The 20,746-nt window shown below is 32.6% G+C and overlaps 1 protein-coding gene across 4 annotated transcripts; it reads right to left on the bottom strand.

Annotated features, from left to right (window-relative positions):
* Positions 1-2,366: 2,366 nt before the first annotated feature.
* LOC132617686 (uncharacterized protein At2g39910) lies at positions 2,367-9,273 on the bottom strand. 4 transcript variants are annotated; one of them, XM_060332748.1, is made up of 10 exons: positions 9,191-9,273; positions 7,683-7,749; positions 7,115-7,607; positions 6,929-7,015; positions 6,170-6,360; positions 4,952-5,147; positions 4,639-4,703; positions 3,697-3,798; positions 3,458-3,557; positions 2,367-2,688 (listed from the first exon to the last, which is right to left on the bottom strand). In XM_060332748.1, the coding sequence occupies exons 2-10, from the start codon at positions 7,712-7,714 to the stop codon at positions 2,677-2,679; spliced, it is 1,278 nt and encodes a 425-aa protein (XP_060188731.1). In that variant the 5' UTR covers positions 7,715-7,749; positions 9,191-9,273; the 3' UTR covers positions 2,367-2,676. The 4 variants fall into 4 exon arrangements, with proteins under 4 accessions (XP_060188731.1, XP_060188730.1, XP_060188732.1 ...); XM_060332747.1 differs by having other exon boundaries at positions 9,159-9,264; XM_060332749.1 differs by lacking the exon at positions 9,191-9,273 and adding an exon at positions 9,046-9,069.
* Positions 9,274-20,746: the final 11,473 nt, after the last annotated feature.

Here is a 20,746-nt window from a genome sequence, read left to right as displayed (position 1 = left end):
GCTCCGCCACTGCTCCAAAGTCATTAACGTAATAGAGGAACAGCCCGTGTTTCAAGATTGTTAGAAGGGCCCACCACTTCGTATCATTGGACATACATTCCAACCAAGATGGGACCACCCGTCTAAACACATGATTCGAACATATTATGACCAAAATACAATGGGCAATTCGCCATTTTTTTGGGGTGGTATTTAAATTTTGCCCTTCATATTTGTGGTCTTTAAATTTTGTCCTTCGGCTAAAACCCATAGGTTTAGGGTTCGAACCCCCGCTCAGTCAAAAATTTTTAAAAAAATTGTAAAGCAGAGTTTAAATTTCGCTATGCCCCCTCCGGCAGACTTTGCCTTGAAGCATATATACGTATTTTTTTTTTAACTTTTCAAGGTAAACTTTTAGTAATGCCTTAACTAAAAGTGTGCCCCATAAAACATAACTAAAAGTATGCCCCATAAGGCGTAAGTTTTCCTTAAGGCATAACTAAAAGTTTATCTTATAAGGCAAAGTTTAAATTTTGCTATGCCCCCTCCGGCAGACTTTTAGTTGTGTTTAACTAGAAGTCTGCCGGAGGGGGCAGACTTTTAGTTGTGTTTAACTAAAAGTCTGCCCCCTCCGGCAGACTTTGCCTTGAAGCATATATATATATTTACTTTTCAAGGTAAACTTTTAGTTATGCCTTAACTAAAAAGTGTACCCAAAGACATAACTAAAAGTATGTCCATAAGGCGGAACTTTTCCATAAGGCATAATTTAAACTTTGCCTTATAAGGCAAAGTCTATGCCTTAAGAAAAGTTCTTTCTTTATGGGGCATAATTTTGTTATGCCTTAACTAAAATTCTGCCCCATAAGGCATAACTAAATTATGTCTTAGGAAAAATTCTGCCTTATGGGGCAGACTTTTAGTTATGCCGGATCCGGTATAACTTTAGCTTTTCCTTAAAGATTGTATGCTGGATCCGACATACACTCCCCAGTCCTGCCTGGCGAAATTATTTTTTTATTTTATGCCTGAGCGGGGATTCGAACCCAGAACTTCATGTATTCGCCCACCTTTCCAAGCAAAGGGCAAAATTTAAAGACCACCCCAAAAGAAGGGCAATCCGCGCAAAAAAATGAAATACAATCAGATGAATGCAGTCTGGAAAGCAACGGGTCGACACTTAATTATTAATTATCTTAAAAAGAAAGGACTACTATTTGCGCCATTTATGTGGACCTTTGGACGAGTGTATTATTATTATTATTATTATTATTATTATTTTAGCGTATTAGGTTGGCTGGCATAATATAAAAACAAGCTTTTAAATTTAGTCTCAGTTGGCAAGTATGCTCTCAATTTTGAGTGTGCACAAGTAGACACCTCAACTTGTCTCCACTTTATCAGTTGAACACTCTAACTTATAAAATGATCATTTAGACACTTTCAAAATTTATGTATCACGTCAGTGCCACGTCAGCAGTTGTCTTTATATGTTCAACTTCATACAAGTTGAGGTGTCTACTTGTGCACATTCAAAATTGAAGGACTTACTTATAAGTTGAGGTCAAGTTTAAGGGCTTGTTTATGTATTATGCCTATTAAGTTATGTATACACTCCATATTCCTGTTTTAACTCAAAAAATTTGAGTTCTTCCTTCCAATGTCTAGCTTATCAATGGGTTGGAATTCTTTGCTCATGTCTTCAATTCAGCAGCTTTTCTTTACACCATTTGAGACTTGCTCTTTTTATTATTTCTTTTAATACTTTAATTTATTTACACTAACAGTGGAAGATAAAAGTTTATGCTCCTTGAAGGAAAATTTAAGAATGCAATTTTTGCAAGGTTTTTCATATTTATTTCACTAGTTGTACATGTAATAACATGTCATAAATGCAAGTTATATTGTACAAATTCATAATCTATATCGGACTTAAGTTACAAAAAGAATACTCCACTGACTAATGTAGCAAAGCCCTTTCACTTTTCTTGGCGTCTTCTACAGAACTTCATCTAGAGAATAGTTCTTTTTCTTTTTTGATATTGGAGAGAAGGAATCAGTTTTGACATGGACTTGGGTTGATCCACGTTAGAGATTGCATGAAAATCACAAACTCACTTGTTTTCTTGTCTTTTGATGGATCTTTCTTTTTCCAGTAAGCAATTTGATTAAGGTAATGGAACATTTATTGTCTTCTCTTTTGTTCTTATGCTTCAATTCGTTCAATGCTTTAGACGGGCTAGAAATTAATGACAATATATGAGCTGATTCACTTTCATATGAAAGGCCGTCTCCAAGTGATTGATTCTGAGGATTTGTACTTAGATTATACAAAAACACAGACAAATGACAAGGAGAAAAGAAGAGCAAAACAAAATAAAAAAGAGTGGTAAAAATAAGCTAATTTTGCATTAAGATTTACAGAAAAATGGCAATGTAATGGTAAACACATTTTCCAGGAGAAATAGAAACGTCAATTTCTTTCATCTACCTGACATAGGACTCACACTACAACGAGATGAGCTTAAGTACATGAGAAATCATACTAAAATAAATACATCTCAAATACGAAATACTGAATTGTGACAACATATCTTAAACTTGAAAGTAGGTGCCTATGGACAACTAACTATTTACATGGATGCCAATAACTCTCAATCCCTTCGTCTGATGAATTGTTGAAAAGCATAAGTCTCATCATTGAGCGACCTGTAAATACATAGAATGGCAATTAGAACCCCCAATTAATAGACTAATGTTTCTGCCCAATTGTGAAGTGAAAAATAAATCTCCATCTCTCCATTCTGTACGGATGAAGTGCTAACGAGTAAGTAGTAACAAGTTATCTAGAGTATCAAACTGATGTATACTTCCCAAAATGTCTCCTCAGCAGCTCAAAAGGCCAAAGCATGTATTCAAATCCAGCAAACCACATTAACAGACATGATACAGAAATTGCCATCTTTATATCACTAAGTACAGGAACTTTTAGCTACAAGTATTTACACGCTTTCCCCAGATTATATGAGTTGCTTTTTGTATTGAATGTTCTAAGATGTTTAGCATTATCTTCGCTAATATGATATCATTCTAAACATCTATCATAGGTTTCAAAAGTTCAAGTTTCACCTCTTCTCCATCAAACTAACCTTTTAACTATCGCTACTAATTAGTACGTGATCAAGATTCAAGACAACATCTTAAACTCTATGCTATCCAAATGACTTTTCATATATTGGGATTAAGGGAGTTAGTTAAAAACCAGCCATCACATAGACCCTGAATTTTGATTTACTAGATCAAGGCATCATTTGCAATAAAAAATCCCTTTCTCTTTTTTGAAAAGCAGAAGCATAGGCTCATTTTGCAGCAAAAAATCTGGCTGACAGCTGATGCTACCATCTAGCATAAGTGCAACAAAAAACATCTTGAATGTTATGACTGAGATTTTGCTCATTGCACAGAGGGATAGCTTTACCATTGCAGGTTGTTGTTCACTAAAGGAATGGTGGAAAATTGTCAAGTCAGGATCATCCTTGTGCTTGTCCCAAGCGGCTTTGAACTGCGAGCCCTTGGATCTTGACAGTGAGGGGAAAATATATTAAGAAAGTGAAGAACTCAATAAACAGAGAGAAACTACAACAAAAAATATCACATGCATGAGGAGAAAACAAAGGTTGTAATAGCATGGACAGGGTCACTGAGCATGATATTTACTGTTGGATCAAAATTATAGTCTGAAGAACAAGTTTTCTGATTTCTTCACGTGCAATTTTCAGCGCTGCCTCCTTGTATAGACTAACAAGTTCATCCACCAACCTGCATCACACCAACAGATACAATTTAAAGAAGCAAGACAAGAGCGTGTAGGAAGGTGGTAGACGATTTGGCTAATTATCGAGTTAGGTTTTGATGGATGAAACTGGGGCAATTTTGTTGGGTTTTTTGCTGAAGAAATTGAGTATGGAATGAAGGATATGACAGCAGTAGGCCCTCTGTCGACCTTCAATGGTCTTATGCAAGGAAGACCACCGGATGGCGAGGGCTCTTATCTGCGCCATGCAAGCAGCGAACAAAGGTTGGAGAATTAAAGTCAAAAGGAGGAGAGAAGCGGTGGCTATTTGATGGCCCAGTTAAACGACGAATATAACCCTGGTTCTGAATTTCATACCATAAAACTATAACATGTCGAAACCAGCTTTTCTATAATATAGAACTAGGTGGAGCTAGCCCATGCTCAGCACGGGCCCAACAACTATTAGTCATTTTTAACAATTTTATTGCATAAACGTTTAAGTACAGATTACACTACCTCGAGCAGAGATTTATAACTTCTCCCAAGATTGAGTAGCATTAGTTTTATAGGCCCCTTCTACCCTCCTCGACCTTCATACCTTCCTATCTAGGGTCATGTCCTTAGTAAGCTGAAGATGTGTCGTATCCTTTCTAATCCCCTCCCCCCCGCGCCGGTTCTTCTTCGACCCACCTCTACCTATAAGATTTTCTATTTCTTTCAATTTTTAAAGGCGAATGAAAAAATACACTATTTGGATTTACTTACAACTTTTCGCGTACTCCGTTCTTCATATTCAAAGCAGATATATCATATAAGTAAAATTCAGGGTGAATCCTAGATTTCCTTGTCCATACATAAATTACCTTTCAATGTGTGGCGAATTCCTTATCCATGTCAACTTTACAACTGATTTGACCCGTTCAAGAACCTGAAATAAAAATGTAAGTATCAAATGTGCTGCTAGCGGTGATCTTCGAACACAACGTCTTGTATAAAAAAGTTTGAAACGCAAAAGAAGCTTAACTCTTATACTATAATTTAACGAGAAGTCTGTTACGCCACTAAATTATACTTAATCAGACTACAGAAACTGAAACTAGTGGAAAAAGAAATTCAGCAAAATTGTTCAGGACACAAAGAGGTCGCAAGGCTTAAAAGAATTCTATCAGCTCTTACCAGTAGAATAGTTATGTCGTCATCTGCATGCATCCACTGGAAGAAAAGGGGAAAAAGTCGCCTGAAATGAGCTAGCAGTATAAGACCAAGACCGTTGAACAGTGGCTCAATATGCTGTAGCCATGCAATACGTCGCTCCTTGTTTCTTGGTTGCCTTTCCAAGTGACTCAACATCTCATTCAACAATTTTTCATACCTGTGTCACCATATTTCCGATAGGTAAATACATACATACTTGAAGCATGAAACACTAGAAATGCTAACGTTCAAAGGGCACGTGACATGTTAGTGCATAAAGGTACAGATACCTATTTTAAAGCATATGACAGTGTCAAACTTCAAAGGACTATCATAATAAATTGGGGAATTGCTACATCACAAGCCTCTAAACAAAGAAGAAATTTCTATTCAGATATCAGTTGGCTAAAAAGAACAGCAATTATAATAACGAAAAAGCAACTTGAAACTCTGACTTCCAAATTAATTATTAAAACAAAAAAAAAAAAAAAAAAAAAACTTGTAAACCTGACAATAATGGCCTCTTCCCTAGAGTTAACTTCAACAAAAAAAACAGAGGTAATCTTATCAAAAAAAGAAAATAATCAAACTTTCACTTAATCCTTGTTCTAGCCAAAACATTGAGAGTATCCAACTGTTTGTTGGGGGCACAATAATTTTGATAGGACACCTCTTTCTGCATTCCCAGCCAGACATCATCTTTTGAGGATTACTGTTAAGAATTAGGCCACCAAGGTAAATATCAAACCTTATTTAAAAAAAAAAAAAAGGAATTAGGCCATGAAGCACCCAAGGGTGTGGCCTAGTAGTCAATGAAGTGGGTTGAGCATCATGAGGTCTCAGGTTCAATTCCCTCCCATCTGTTCTAATCTTGGTGGACAAAGTTACCTAGTACCTGTTGCTAGTGGGGGGTGGCAGGTATCCCGTGGAATTAGTCGAGGTGCGCGCGCAAGCTGGCCCGGACACCACGGTTATAAAAAAATAAAAATAAAAGAATTAGGCCACAAAGTACAAGTTGAATAACACATATATGAATATGCTTCCGTGTGAATCAACAGTAAAACAAGAATCACGTTTCCGCATTCCCTGATACCATTTCCCAGTAAATTTATGAATAGAATACCATTTTAATCATGCGTACATGTTGGAAAAATCTATCGAAGATTCAATATATACAAATAGAGGACACTGACACTCTACCATATGCTTCGAGGATTACTTTTCTGGGTGAAGGTCACCATAAGTACAGACATTTGAACCACATGCTCCCATATCCCATCATCGGAAGCAATATTTTGGCAGCACGCATCAAGAATTACATCTTCATACCAACCAATCTCAGCAGCATTGACATTTTCCGCCAGATGTATTAAGCTAACCATGCCCTGTCCCTGAAGTAAGAGACGAGATTTTATTAACAACCAAATGAAAGCAAAAATATTAATCTTAGTTATGAGATGCAAACGTGTAGCAGAGAAGTTCCACTTGCTTGTAACAATATGAATACCATTTTAAGCTTGAAGACGGATTACATGATGCTCCAAAATACAACTAAGAAGGTAAGAGAGGTGCTCTATCAACATTATTGCAATGAGAATCTCTAATAGAGTACCTACGAACAAGCTACAGAAAAGAAACTGAATACCTGATTCATTTGATGTTCTTTTTGTTCAGTTGCTATAGAGGTCAAAAATAAGCCAAATCTTAAGAGGCGCATAAAAGTTTAAAAGTACACTAGTTAGCTAATAGAGTCCATCCCCTGTAACAGTTCACAATGAATTTCACCACAACATATATCTCGAGGAAAAGACAATGATATTGAAATGCAAAATCTCCAATTAGAATATCTTATCATCCAATTATTTTACACTATTTAGAGGGTTTAACTATTTAAGTTATATAGGGATATCTGATTAAAACAGCAACAAATTTCTAGCAATCATAGAAAGAAGAAGGCACCTTTACTTCAGAGGACCAGTGATCAAGAGCTGTTAGGGCACATGGAATCACCAAAGGACACACTTTTCCTAGGTGAGGATAATCCACCTACAAATGACAAATATAGAACATGAGTAGAATTCGAACCACAAACTGAAAAAGTAAATAAATAATTATATAAAGAAATCCTCAAGTACCAATTAAGACCTGAGAAATGAGCCATCTAAACTGATAAGCAGCCAGAACGGCGTATGCTAAAGGAACTCTAGCGCTTGCAGCTGATATCTCATGACCATCAATTGATTTATCAATCGTGCTCTCGTTAATTCTGTCTTTTAGCAAAGGCAACACTTGAGGGAATAAGTGTATGGCCAACATTTTCTCATTTGGAAGATCCACATCCGGCTCGCCAATTTCGATCAACTCATGATTCCCACCAACAACCTTGGTAGCATAAGCTTTAGATAGTTCTCTGAAGGCAGAGGCAGCAGTTACAGATAGCGAATTGGGAACCCAAATGAGTTGATTGTAGGTGGATCCCGAGGCAGACGCCAATGCAGCACAACATAAGCTAAAATCCCTTATTTCGATTTCTGAGTCGGAAAGAAGAGACTGTAGCATGGATTTGATAGAGACATTGGAACCCTCTGGAGGCGTATAAGCTGCCTTGGAGAGTGATTCTCTTATTGGCTTTGATAATCTATTAAACAAGTCAATCAAATTATTCACAAAAGGCAGACTCAGTATTACAACAAGACAGAAAGAATGGTCTTACCGAAGCAGGTCCTCATTGAGAGACTTCGACATCCTTCGTGCAGTTTACCTCTTGTCTCTGCTAATTCCTAGGACCAAATAGAAAGAATCAAATATCAATCAATTGCAATTGAACATTATGAATTTCAATAGAAGAAAAATAATTTTGTTTTGCCTCCCTTACACACTAAATATTCCCATAACACAAATACCTTTTGCTATCAGCTAATTCACCCACTGATCAAATACATAAATTTAAATACATATTCACATAAAGTATATTGCAGTAACCACAGACAGGAATGTTTACCCGATCAAAAAAAAAAAAAAAAAAGTAACCACACAGGAAAAGAGCAACAGGAGGAGGAGACAGGAAATGATTCCAACTAACAATGCCATGACATTTGTTTGTACGAACGTGTTGCAGATTGAACAAACTGAGCTTATATAAACACCAATAAATCTACTGCCATTTAGGATGAAAGACATCATAAATATTTCAAGAACTTACAGCTTATGGCCAATGCAAGCAAGGGGGGATCTAGGAGGGTTCTCGGGAAAAAATTATACGATACATATAAGGTAATTTTTTTTATATACATATATAGATTTTGAATACCCTGAACACAAGACTAGAGGTTGGCTCAATGGTTAAGGGAGTTCAAAATTTACCTTCAGGTTCCAAGTTCAACATATACTGTTGTTAGGCTTCATCCGAGAAGAAACCTTTAGGGGTCGTTTGGTATGATGGATAAGGAAAAATAGTCCTGGGATAAAATATTAGTACCACCTTATCCTTGTTTGGTTACTAATCCTGTGATAAGTTATCCCAGAATCAAAAATAGTATCAGGACAAGTTATTCCTCGCGGAGGGTGGAATAATATTCTCAGGATAAAATAATAAAAATGACAAAAATAGCCCTGATATCCCTCAAACCCTTTTTCTACTAAATAAGGTGGAGGGTATTTTTTTAAACAAACAGCTTTTCTTAAAAATTATGCAACGCATATTACTTTAATACAACAAACCAAACAATCAATACAAAATAATATCAGGATAACTAATCCCAACATAACTAATTCCAGTACAACTAATCTCAACATAACTAATCTCAGCATAACTTGTCTTCGAACCAAACGACCCCTTAGTGAACAACGAAGACTTAACAAAAACTACTTGGGCTTCCCCTGCTTCACCATGACCAATATCAGGAAACAAGACAAAAATTTCACAGTAAGGTGCGGTTTTTTTCACTAAACAAAATCACGTATTTGACACATAAGTAGTCGAGCATATCTTGTTGTAGAGTAAAAGGGTAAATGATTATGACATTCAAAATTCAACTACCACTGCTATTATCGTAAAGTATTGGGTGCACTCGTACCTATAAGAAACATCCACCATTTATGCTGAAATTACAAACCTAATAATTACTAATTGAAATAGAAATTAATGCATAATCAGAATGAAATGAGGTGATTTAAAGCAAAAACAAACCTAGGTAAAGAATTTCACTTTATTATACCCACCAGATCAATGCATGAAGGGTTCTTGGAAAATAGAGGGAAAAATTGAACTAATTGCAGCCAAATATCAGGCAATCCTGGTGCAGCAGTTTGGTAAGCTGGGCTTTCGAAATTGGGCTTTATTCTCAAGAATGGCCCCATCTTGGGGTGGTCTTTAATTTTTGGCCCTCAAATCGCTGGTTTTTAATTTTGATCCTTCGACAATTTAAGTAATAAAAAAGTAGCAGAAAATATATCTGAATTGAAAAAAAAAAGAAAAAGGAATAGGCCTACCCTTATTTATGAACTAATTTTGCAAGAGATAAGTTTATAGAAAATTTGTTTTGTCCGGCATAATTTATGTAGGAATTAAATTTTTCGGCATAAGTTGTCTAGTGTCGAGCGAATTAGTTACTATACAATTTATGCCAGGTAATTTTATTCCTACAGAACTTATGTTGGACAAGGGAAGGTTCTCTCATGCCTTGCAAAGGATTTTTTTTTTTTTAAGAAAACAGCGAATTCATCGTCTCTGCTGGGGAGCGAACCCAGAATCTATGGTTTCGTTGACCAGCACATAAGAGTACTTTGACTCACAAATTTTCATTAAATGAGAAGTAAAGGCAAAAATTAAAGACGAGCGATTTGAGATGCAAAAATTAAAGACCAACGATTTGAGGGACAAAAATTACTGCATATGGAGGACACTCCGTACGTACTCTTTCCATTTCATGTTATGGGAGTATAAGATATTGATGGAACATGAGTTCAAAATACGAACTAAAGCCAAATTATGGGTCGTCTTAAAATGAAAAAGAAATTCATATAAATTAAGATTCATGAACGTAAAAAGTTAATGAACCACTTATCCAACTTTTAAGAGCCTTTTTTGTTTTCATTCGGTATCTAGTAGAAGTATATGATTTGTACTCCCATTTATTTAGTTCGCGATACCTGAAATTCATTAAAGGAGAAAACACTTTTTATTAAAAAAAAAAAATTCCTATTGCTCAAACTTAAGAACTCTCATCCACAACAAAGAGATTTTATCTATCCGCAATTATTTTTAAGAGTTGCTCCAATGTCATAGGAACAGCCCATGCTTCATGATTGGTAGAAGGGCCCACCAGCTCGTACCATTGCCAAACAAAGAAGTGGACCACCTGTGCAAACACATGATTCGAACATCAATCTCAGGAATTATGATGGCCAAAATACGAAGAGATGAATGTGGGGTCGAAAGCAACGTGTCGGCACTTAATTAATTGTCTTAGAAGAAAAGATTACAATTTGCCCCATTTATGTGGACTTTTGGAATTTGGCTGAGTATTAAGTTATGTAAGTACTGGATATTCCTGTTTTAACTATTCAGGGAAATATCTTTGTTCGTATGTCTAGCTTATCAATGAGTTGGGATTCTTTGTTATGTCTTAATTCAGCAGCTTTTGCAGCTTTTCTTTACACCATTTGAGACTTGCTCTTTTTATTATTTCTTTTAATACTTCAATATATATACACTAATGCTGGAAAGGTAAATCTTATGCTACTTGAAGGAAAATTATAAGAATGCATTTTTTCCAAGATTTTTTATATTTATCTCACTAGTTGTTCAACGTAACCACATGCCATAAATGTAAATTATATTGTAAAAGTTCACAATCTATATTGTACTTAAGTTACAAGAAGAGTACTCCACTAAATAATATTACAAAGTCGTTATCACTTTTCTTCACTTCTTCTACAGAAGTTCACAAAAGAGAATAAATTTTTCTTTTTCTGACATTGGAGAGAAGGAATTATTGTTTTTCAAGAGAAGTGAGAACTTCCTTTATATTTTTTAACATGGATTTGGGTTGATCCACATTGGAGACCCCATTCCTTTCTTCCATTTAATCACCTAAAACATAACTAAGCATATATTTACTGTAACCATTGCAATTGTTCATAATAAGTGAAATTAGTAACATAAAAGATAAGGTACAGTGAACTTGTTATAACCTTACACTTTGAATGGACAGTGTATATATGATCTTATCCCTATCTTAATTTGTTATATGATAGCTAGAAAGAACTCTAAATTTGGCAGCTGATTATCACATTTAAATTTTTTATCATTTTGACAAAACTTCAAGTTCCTCGAAATTGTCTATTTTTTTTTCCCCAGTATATTGCAAATTGTTCGAAATTGAGGTCAATCCTTGCAACATGAGGGGAAAAGATCTTCGATGTATTGTTTGTCTGAATCGTGAGACTTTTTGGGCCACCGCCTGAATGACGTATACATACATATGAATAGGGTATATTTACAAAATATAATGATATTTTTCAGTTTACAAAACATAACAATAGATTTCTTACAAAACATATAAAAAAAATTTCACTCAAGGCTTGGAAAATTCGTTCAAATATCTGTGTATGAAAACTGTATGAAATGTATATATTTCGCTCAAGGCTTAAAAATTTCGCGCAAAATTTTGTGTATGAAAACTGTATGAACTATATATATGTCGCTCAATACATGACTTTCGCTCACATTTGTCATGTCTGAAAATTGTATAATATTGGTATGAAATGTGTATATCTTTCTCAAGGCTTAGAATTTTGGTCATAATTTTTTGTATAAAAACTGTATAAAATCGGCATGATATATGTATATAATTGTATACATGTCGTATAAAGTTCATGTTAGGTTGTAGGAAATTTAATACAACTATAACAATATTATATACACCTTTCATACAATATTCATACAAATTTAATACAACTGCAACAACATACAAAACTTAAAAAACAAATTTCATACGAACTCAACATACAATTATGATACAACTTTAATACAATTTTGAATCTCACTTCGAAATTTGAAGAGAAACCAAATTTCATCAAATGGACAATCAGATCCGCTAATTTTTCTAATTTTTCTTTGATTTGAATCCGCATAGTGTGATAAATATAAACCATACTATGATACATAACTAATACTCCGAACGGCCACGTTATAGGGATCTGCCATGATTGACTTTGACTTCATAAACCTACCCAACTAGGAAATTAAGAAGAAAAGAGAACCTAATGTTTTGAGTAGTCACAAAATGATGATTTGATTTAATGATTCAGAATAATTGCCACAACATTATTTGAGATAACAGATAGTTTCTGATTCGTGAAATTTCCCCATCTGATAGTTAAATTTTCGAGTAGTTGTGTTGTCCAGCCAGTGAACACCCCTGTTGCTGGCACCACTTTCCACAATAGAACGAGGCTTTTCCCCTATTTCTGTACCACATGTCCATCCCTGTAATCACTGTGAAACACGTCCCCAAAACACCCAAGAACCCCATCAACACAATAGATCTGAAGCAAAGGTTGAGTAGAATGGGGAGAAGGGGAAGGTAAGGGTGGGCGGCTAGGAAAAAAAGAAGGGAAAATGACCTAATAATACTATTTAAAACTACATATTACAAAATATAAAGATACTTTTCTTTATTTACAAAATATAACAATTTAATTACAAAACATATTAGACCTGAAAAAATTAAAAGTCCACCCTTCCCCCTTTTTCCTATCCTCTGTTTTATATTGTTCAGATCCGTCCCACCCTTCCCCTTCTCCCTGTTCTATATTTCCTTTGAAACTCCACAGCCCCACTCTTCCCTTTCCCTCCCCCTTCTCCCTGTTCTATATTTCCTCCCAAACTCCACAGCCAACACCCTTCCCTTCCCTTTTTTTTTTTTTTTTTCCGTTCTCTGTTTCTATTATACAATTAAATATCATCAACCAAATCAAAAGTCTTTAATAAAAATGGAGGGATTGGTGTTTTTTTCAGATCTGCATTTTTTCAAAATTCTGTGTTCTTCAAAGATGCCGCCGGAGCATGGTTTGAACTGGCTAATGTATTAATCTCTAGTTCTCCAATTGGTGCGAAACGGCAAAACAAGGGAAATTTGTATGAAATTTTAAGCCCTACGCGAGATTTGAAGCGTGTTTTTTTTTTTCAAATTTTGAAGCGAGATTCAAATTTGTATTTAAGTTGTATGATAATTGTATACCGAGTTTGTATGAAAATTGTATATTGAGTTTCCTATGTCGGTGTTGTTATTGTTGTTGTATCAAATTTGTACGAAAACTATATTACAATGTTACTGTAGTTGTTTTCAATTTTTAAAAAGCTAACATGAACTTATACAAATTTACATAGTTATATACAAATTTCATATCCTTTTTATACAGTTTCCATATACGAAAAATGTGAGAATTCTGAGCCTTGAACATGATATACATATTTGATACAGTTTTTATACACGAAATTTTGAGGCGAAATTTTTAAGTTTTGAGCGAGATATACGCATTTCATATAGTTTCCATACACAATTTTGAGCAAAAATTTTCGTATATGTTTTGTAAAAAATTTATCGTTATGTTTTGTAAACTGAAAAATATTGTCATATTTCATAAATATACCCTATTCATACGTATATATACGTCAATCTCCCAAAAAAAAAAGGGAAGGGTGAACTTTTAATTTTTTCAGATCTGGTATGATTTGTAATTAAGCTCAATAAGAAAAAATATTCTTATGTTTTGTAATATAGTACCATTTTCCCTTTTGTAAATGATGTGGCCCCAGAAATACGTACATATGAATTATTTGTTTTGAAATACCATTAAGAATTGCTAGTACTTTTAAACGAGATGTTGACGTTTCCAATATTAATTAATATACCAAATTTCAAAGGGACCAGCTATTTTAACCTTCTTTATCTAGTGCCGAATCGATGACCTATTCTAAGCGAGAGGAGTTTTTTGAATTTGGAGCTAAAAGATGGCGTTTCTAATTTTTTTAATCTCAGGTGGCATGCATGCCATCTAAGCATTTATATGAGATGACATGTAATATATATGTAATATTACGGTGAGAGGAAGAGATACTTTTGGCCAGCGTAACTTTTTCAGATAATGAACATAATATTAGTGATTTTATTGTTATAAAAACATATATAAAAGTAACTTTACTAAATTAGTTAATTCGCATAACTTGGATAAATTAAGTAATCAACTCTATTTATATAGCAAACAGAACGTACAAAACTAACATAACATAGCTAACCCTATGTTAATACCATAAGATTCCATTCAAACTAGCTAATAGTTTGCACATAGCCTCCTGAATACTGATCATGTTTTGCAAGAAAGCGTGTTTCTTTATTATTTGATTCTAGACTCTAGAGTTAGATTTATCATATGGTGGCTCATGTGGAAGAGGCCCATATGGGCACATCCAATAAAATATGGATGAGTGATCTCTCTTATATATATTTGGATAATCCTCTCATCATGAGCTAATTTTTAAAGTGTGAGTTAGTCCTAAAATTTATTTTAACAGCTCAACTAATAATTATTATTTTAGAAAATTATAATTTTTTGTTTTCTAACAGAAAAATCACTCAACTAATGATAATTATCTCAGAAAGTGACTTTTGTTTGTTTTGTAACATAAAAGTCACTCAATTATTGTTATTTCACCTACACTCAACCAATTCAGGTGATATTTTCATATTGTTGACATGATCTTTTTAAGTCAAACTTTTAAGAAATAAAAAGCTATCCATTTTAATTAACCATTAATTTGACCTGCTCCACTGGTCCAATCCGCTTAAATCAAATGGGTCGAGTATATGGTAGACAGGAGAGGAATCAATATATATATATATAATAAAATGGATCTCCTGCACTATATATTCGACAATTTAATTTAAGCAGACCCGGCCGATGGAGCGGGGCAATTTAATGGATAATTAAAATAGATAGCTTTTTATTTTTTAAAAGTTTGGCTTAGATCTTTTTTCACTTTAACGATATCTACTAGAAATATCACTGAAGTGATTGAGTTGTGAAATGACAATAGTTGAATGACTTTTCTAAGAAACAAAGAAAAGTGACCTTATGAGATGATTACCATTAGTTGAATGACTTTTTTGTTATCAAAAAAAAAAAGTGTCTTTCTTAGATAATAACTATTAGTTGTGTGATCATTGATATGACTCATTATTTTCTCACTATTTTCATTGTGATATATAACTGTTGTCAAATGATTTTATCTAATTAAGCCGTTAATTCGAGGACCACAAGCATTAATTTGTTAGTAGACGAAAATAAATTAATTTTGAATAGATTTAAATTAAATATTTTAGCATTAGATAATAAGCGGAGTAAATAATCGACATGGACCACAGGCATTAATTACCATTCTTGTGATAAAATCTCCTGGGCCGTACTATTTAATTAGCGACAAGAATATTTACTTATGCTAATTAAACTTCAGTCTGACAACTTTACATGAGATGATGAGAAACACAAAAAGTAAAAAACAAGGCAAGAGTTTACAAATTAAAGCTCGTTTAAGCAAATTGTTTTGAATTCCAAAATGATGTTTAATTACTATAGCTTTTCATATTAACTTGATACGGTCAAGCAGACATTCCCACAATATATTCAAAGTGGCAAGACCAAATTTGTCTTATTAAAGCTGATGAACTTCTTAAAACTTTCTATGTCAAATTAAAGTAAACTGAGTGTAAGTTTCACGTTGCATCAATGTGATAGGGTAGCAATTATTTCCTGTATTTTCTTTTAAACTTTATGACATCCTAAAGTTAATTATTCCATCAATCTCGCTAGTATATGTTAATTAAGTAATGTTTCAAAAAATTTAAAACAATGAATTTTATTAAATGAATCTAGAAAATGAAATTTGATGAGAAATTAATTTTAGATTCATTTTTATTTGTTAAATTCTGTATTGGATTTATTAATTGTAGATTCATTTTTATATGCTAAATTTTTTATTGGATTTATTAATTTTATTCATGATATCCTTATTAAATTCGTTTTTGGTATTAACAAATACATTTTGATAGCTCAATTTCATGAATTTATTCATAAATTTTATTTAATGATATTTTAAGCTTTTCAAGTATACTTAGCCTATCAATGAAGCTGCTTTCTTTGGAAAAAAAAAATCAATTGAAAAAAACATTTGCCAAACACATTAATCAAAAGATAATGTTATTATTATTATTATTTTGTTTCCTCGTGGAATAGGCTCAACTACTATCTTTAAGAATATAATAAGCATATGTAGGTTACCTCTAAACCAAACAAGTTTCGTATTTACTTTCTAAGAATAATACTATTATAATTATCAACAGCCAATTGTTGAATTTAACTTTTCTAAAGGGAAAAAAAGAAAAGAAAAGAGGGATCCAAGAAAGTATGATGCTCACAAGAAACTTTGGGAAATATATTGTTCTTCCAATATACGGTACTTTGCCAGTTACTAACTTACTATATGACGTATTCCTCAAATCCATTCTGGTCTTCAGCTTCAGCAACAGAGCCTCCTTCGTATAAACTGTAAACTAACTTTTGCCATTTATCTAATTTAATTTACCAATTTTACAAGAGCATGCCCAAGCTGCATTCATCATTGCATGATTCCAACTTCCAAGCATTTTTTTTAAATTTTTTATAATCATAATGTTTGGGCTAGTTTACACGCACCTCAAATAATTTTACAGGATATATGCTATCCCCAGTGGCGGACCCATGTACAATTTTTGGGTGCTCCAGCACTCATTAAATTCAGTCACGGAGTGTATAGCTGTATAAAAAATATAAAGGAAACAGATATAAATAGTTAATAGAGCACCCCGAACTCAAAATTTCTGGATCCAGCACCCCCGAACTCAAAATCCTGGATCCGCCACTGGCTATCTCCTACCCGCGCAGATATCATGTAACTCTGCCAGCGAATGGCCACCATGTGGATTAAACCGATTAAAAGAATCACCTAAGCACTAAGTTCAGTTATTTTATTTGTGTTTGTAGTATTTTTGTCTCCACTATATGAACCTTCTTTAGTTCTTATGTTCGATTGATTTTGTTTTATTATGTCTTTGAAATTCTATAATCTATATCTATATCTATACTATATTAAAAGCACGAAGGGTCTTAGAAATGTTGATTGAACTTTTTATCCTTCATTAAAAGACCCTATAATAAATAAAATTGTCACTTGCTGTTTTCCTAATATTTGGAAATTCAAAATAAATAGAAATTTTTGTTATTAAGTCTTTCCTTATTTCAACTAGGTAAGAAGTCCTAATATTTCACACTTCTAAATCAATTATACAATATTACCTTATATAGTTATTTACTTAAACAATGTAGTAAATAAAAGTCTCATTCTTAAAGTACAATTCTATTTAAGAAGTAATATTTTCGATCATATTACGGACAATTAGTTTTAGGTCTACCACTAAACATGCATTTCATTTCTACTTCTTTCCTTTGTCTTTTTCTTTGTTTTGATTCTAAATGTTTTCTTTCATTGAACATGATATTCCTTTCTGTCTTTCTTTATTTCTTTTAATTAATAATTTATGTTGTAGTTCCTGTAGAAGTCACGAGATTTTCAAAATTTTAATGATTTGTTTTTAATTGCTCTAATTGTGTAAGTACATAGCTAAAAATCTATAATTGGCAATGGGTTCTCATATATTTCTTGTGTGTGTGTGTGTTTTAAGTTGAAATTCTTTTATCGGAAAATTGGGAAGAAACATGCGATGTTGTCGTCTAATGATCTGGACCAGATGGTAGTCAATTGATATGTGCCGATAAAATCAAAGGTTATATATCATCTCTTTCCTTATTTTCTTTGTTTAAACAAAACTTTATCCAAGTGAACTTCACATGTATCATCACGACAAATCTGAGGGCGAGGTATGTTGTCGGCAAGTGAACTTCATATGTATCACGATAAATCTGAGGGTGAGGTATGTTGTCGGCAAGTGAACTTCATATGTATCATGACAAATCTGAGGGCGAGGTATGTAGTCGATTGTACAAATATTAAATATTAATAATATTAACGAAAATAATAGTTTCGCTAATTGTTGAATGAATATACAAGAGTGCATATTTAGTCGAACCTAATAAGTTTCGAATTAAGAAAACCACTACAAAAAAGAAGACATTTGGCAACAAATTTTTTTTTGTTGCCATAGATAGGTTATTATTGCTTTTGGCAATAACATTTTTTTTTGTTGTTGCATAAACTTTTCCCAACAGCTGTTATTACAATGACGTGCAACAATTTTTTTTTTTTAGTTGCCAAAAGTACTCTTTGCAACAATAATCAATACTATATGGCAACAAAATTAAATTTTTGACAACAAAAAAAAGTTCATTTTTAAAAGATTCATCATATATGCCAACAATAAAACTAAGTTGTTGCCAAATATTGACTTATGCCAACTATATTATTTTTGTTGCCAAAAGTGCTATTGCAATTTCTATACTTTTTTGTAGTGAACATTGATTTCTCCCTTAAATATAGTTTTTTGACCTTAGTTGATTTTTCCCTTAAACAATATATTTTCTGTAGGTAAATTTACCTTCACAAAATAATTTTGGAGATGATAAACTGCGGTATTAGTATTCGGATTGATTTGTGATAATATAATACAAATAATTAAATAATAAGAAATATACAAAAGTGCTTCCGTGAATCCCTTTTGTTTTCCGGAACAAATACGTATTCTAATGGTTAAATGAATATACAAGACTACATATATAGTATAACCTAGTAATTTTTGAATTAAGAAAACGTTGATCTCTCCCTTAAATAGAATTTTTTTTTAATCTTAGTTGATTTTTCCCTTAAACAATGTATTTTATCGACTTTTCTGTAGGTAAATTTACCTTCACAAAATAATTTTGGAGATGATAAACTGTTGTATTAGTATTCAGATTGATTTGTGATAATAGAATACAAATAATTAAATAATAAGAAATATACAAAAGTGCTTCCGTGAATCCCTTTTGTTTTCCGAAACAAATACGTATTATTTGTTGGGTATGAAGTTGTTAAGCAAATAAGCTTTTGCTCCTTGATTTATATTTTTATTTTTGTTAGAATAAAGGGTATTCTAAATTATAAACTTCTTGAGTTTTAAAAATACTGCTTTTGTTTAGTGCTGAAATTTATCCTTTAGTGTAGGGATCCTTTTCCAATATTCAGGAATTTAATCAATAATTATAATTTTACCTAATATAAATGATTTCTTATTTGATAATATAAGATAAATTTAATTCATTCCATTTACTTTTGAATATAAGCTATTTTACATCTACTTTGTATTATTTTTAAAATCATTTCCTACTTAAATAATATTTTTCTTCATCGATTTGTTATCTAATATTTGAGAACTACACTCAACAATTAAGATAAATAACAAAAATAATATTACCACTAATATATAAATTTTATTATTGTTTTCAATTTCATTTAGATTTGGGGATTTGAAGAAGCTTTGAAGACTTGAAGAAGTCCATGTATATTCATTTTTCATTTGTATAGTTTGTTAAAGTTTGGTTTAGAACAATACTAAGTCATTGTTGTGTTGAAGTTAAATATTAAAAATGAAGGATATTCATTTAAATTTATCATAATTTTTTTTCAATACGTTTGTGTTTTTCATAACAATTAGTAAAGCATATGGTTAAAAAATTCTTGATGTTGGGCTATACTTGATGCAACATGTTTTCTAACTTGGACAAGTATATGTTAAATTTTCAAGAGAAACATCAATATCAAATGATATAAATGCTGATCATGAGAGAGCAGCCGAAGTAACATAAAACACCTAGTTATTTTTAAATTTCATGCTTTTTAACATTATTCTAACACCAACTGGATGAATGTAATAACATTATTTAGTGATTTAAATGAATGTTGCATATATTTTAACGTCCATCGCTATTTTGTATAATTTGTTCTATTGTATAGAATTTTTAGTTTATTGGCACATGCAACGCAATACGCTGTATCTAGTATTAGTAAAAATGACATGATTAAATTAATAATAGGAGTTTGTAAATATTTACCGTAGAAGAGCCCTCTTTGAATTTGTTAAAATTAGGTTTAATTCGTCGAGATTTAGCAAATTAGTTAGAAATTTCCCACGCCACTAAATTTGACTTTCATGATGTTCATTCAGAAATAATAATTTCCATTTGAATGTATTTTGACTTAAGGACAACCAGAAAGAAGCATGGAAAACATTTTTGTTGACTTAAATTAAGATAAATTTTATCTTAAGTTCTACATATATCTATATAGACTTTTTATAACTTTTGGACTATTGAACCAAAGTTAGGGTTGATTGTCCTAATTCTTCAATTTCAAAAGAAGATATAAAAGAGCCATGTTACTACTTAGTAGTATTTGTTTACATCAACAACATAATGACCGTTTGAAAGGAGCGAGGAACAGAACAACAACACATGTTATGTTCATTAGGACCGAGTCGCGATTTAAATTTTATATACATTCTAGGATAGTGATAACATATGTTAGTAATTGTGTTCTAAATTTATTTTTTATATATACTAATGGATTCATATTATAGATATGGGTTTTGAACTAGATCTAACGAGTTCGATTGAATCCATGTGTAACCTTTTAGCTCGGCCACTAACGTGGAACACAAATATATATGTGAACAAGCTTACCAATCA

This window comes from Lycium barbarum, chromosome 11, assembly GCF_019175385.1.
Source record: "Lycium barbarum isolate Lr01 chromosome 11, ASM1917538v2, whole genome shotgun sequence".
Classification (NCBI taxonomy): Eukaryota; Viridiplantae; Streptophyta; class Magnoliopsida; order Solanales; family Solanaceae; genus Lycium; species Lycium barbarum.
This window is presented reverse-complemented; position numbering and strand designations above follow the sequence as displayed.

Excerpts from the sequence above, each read along its gene's own strand:
- LOC132617686 (XM_060332748.1), bottom strand. The coding sequence starts at position 7,714 with ATGTCGAAGTCTCTCAATGAGGACCTGCTTCG. Across the intron at positions 6,361-6,928 it reads ACTGGTCCTCTGAAGTAAAG|GGACAGGGCATGGTTAGCTT; the intron begins GTGCCTTCTTCT and ends CTCTTACTTCAG. Across the intron at positions 5,148-6,169 it reads AGTAATCCTCGAAGCATATG|GTATGAAAAATTGTTGAATG; the intron begins GTAGAGTGTCAG and ends ATGGTGACACAG.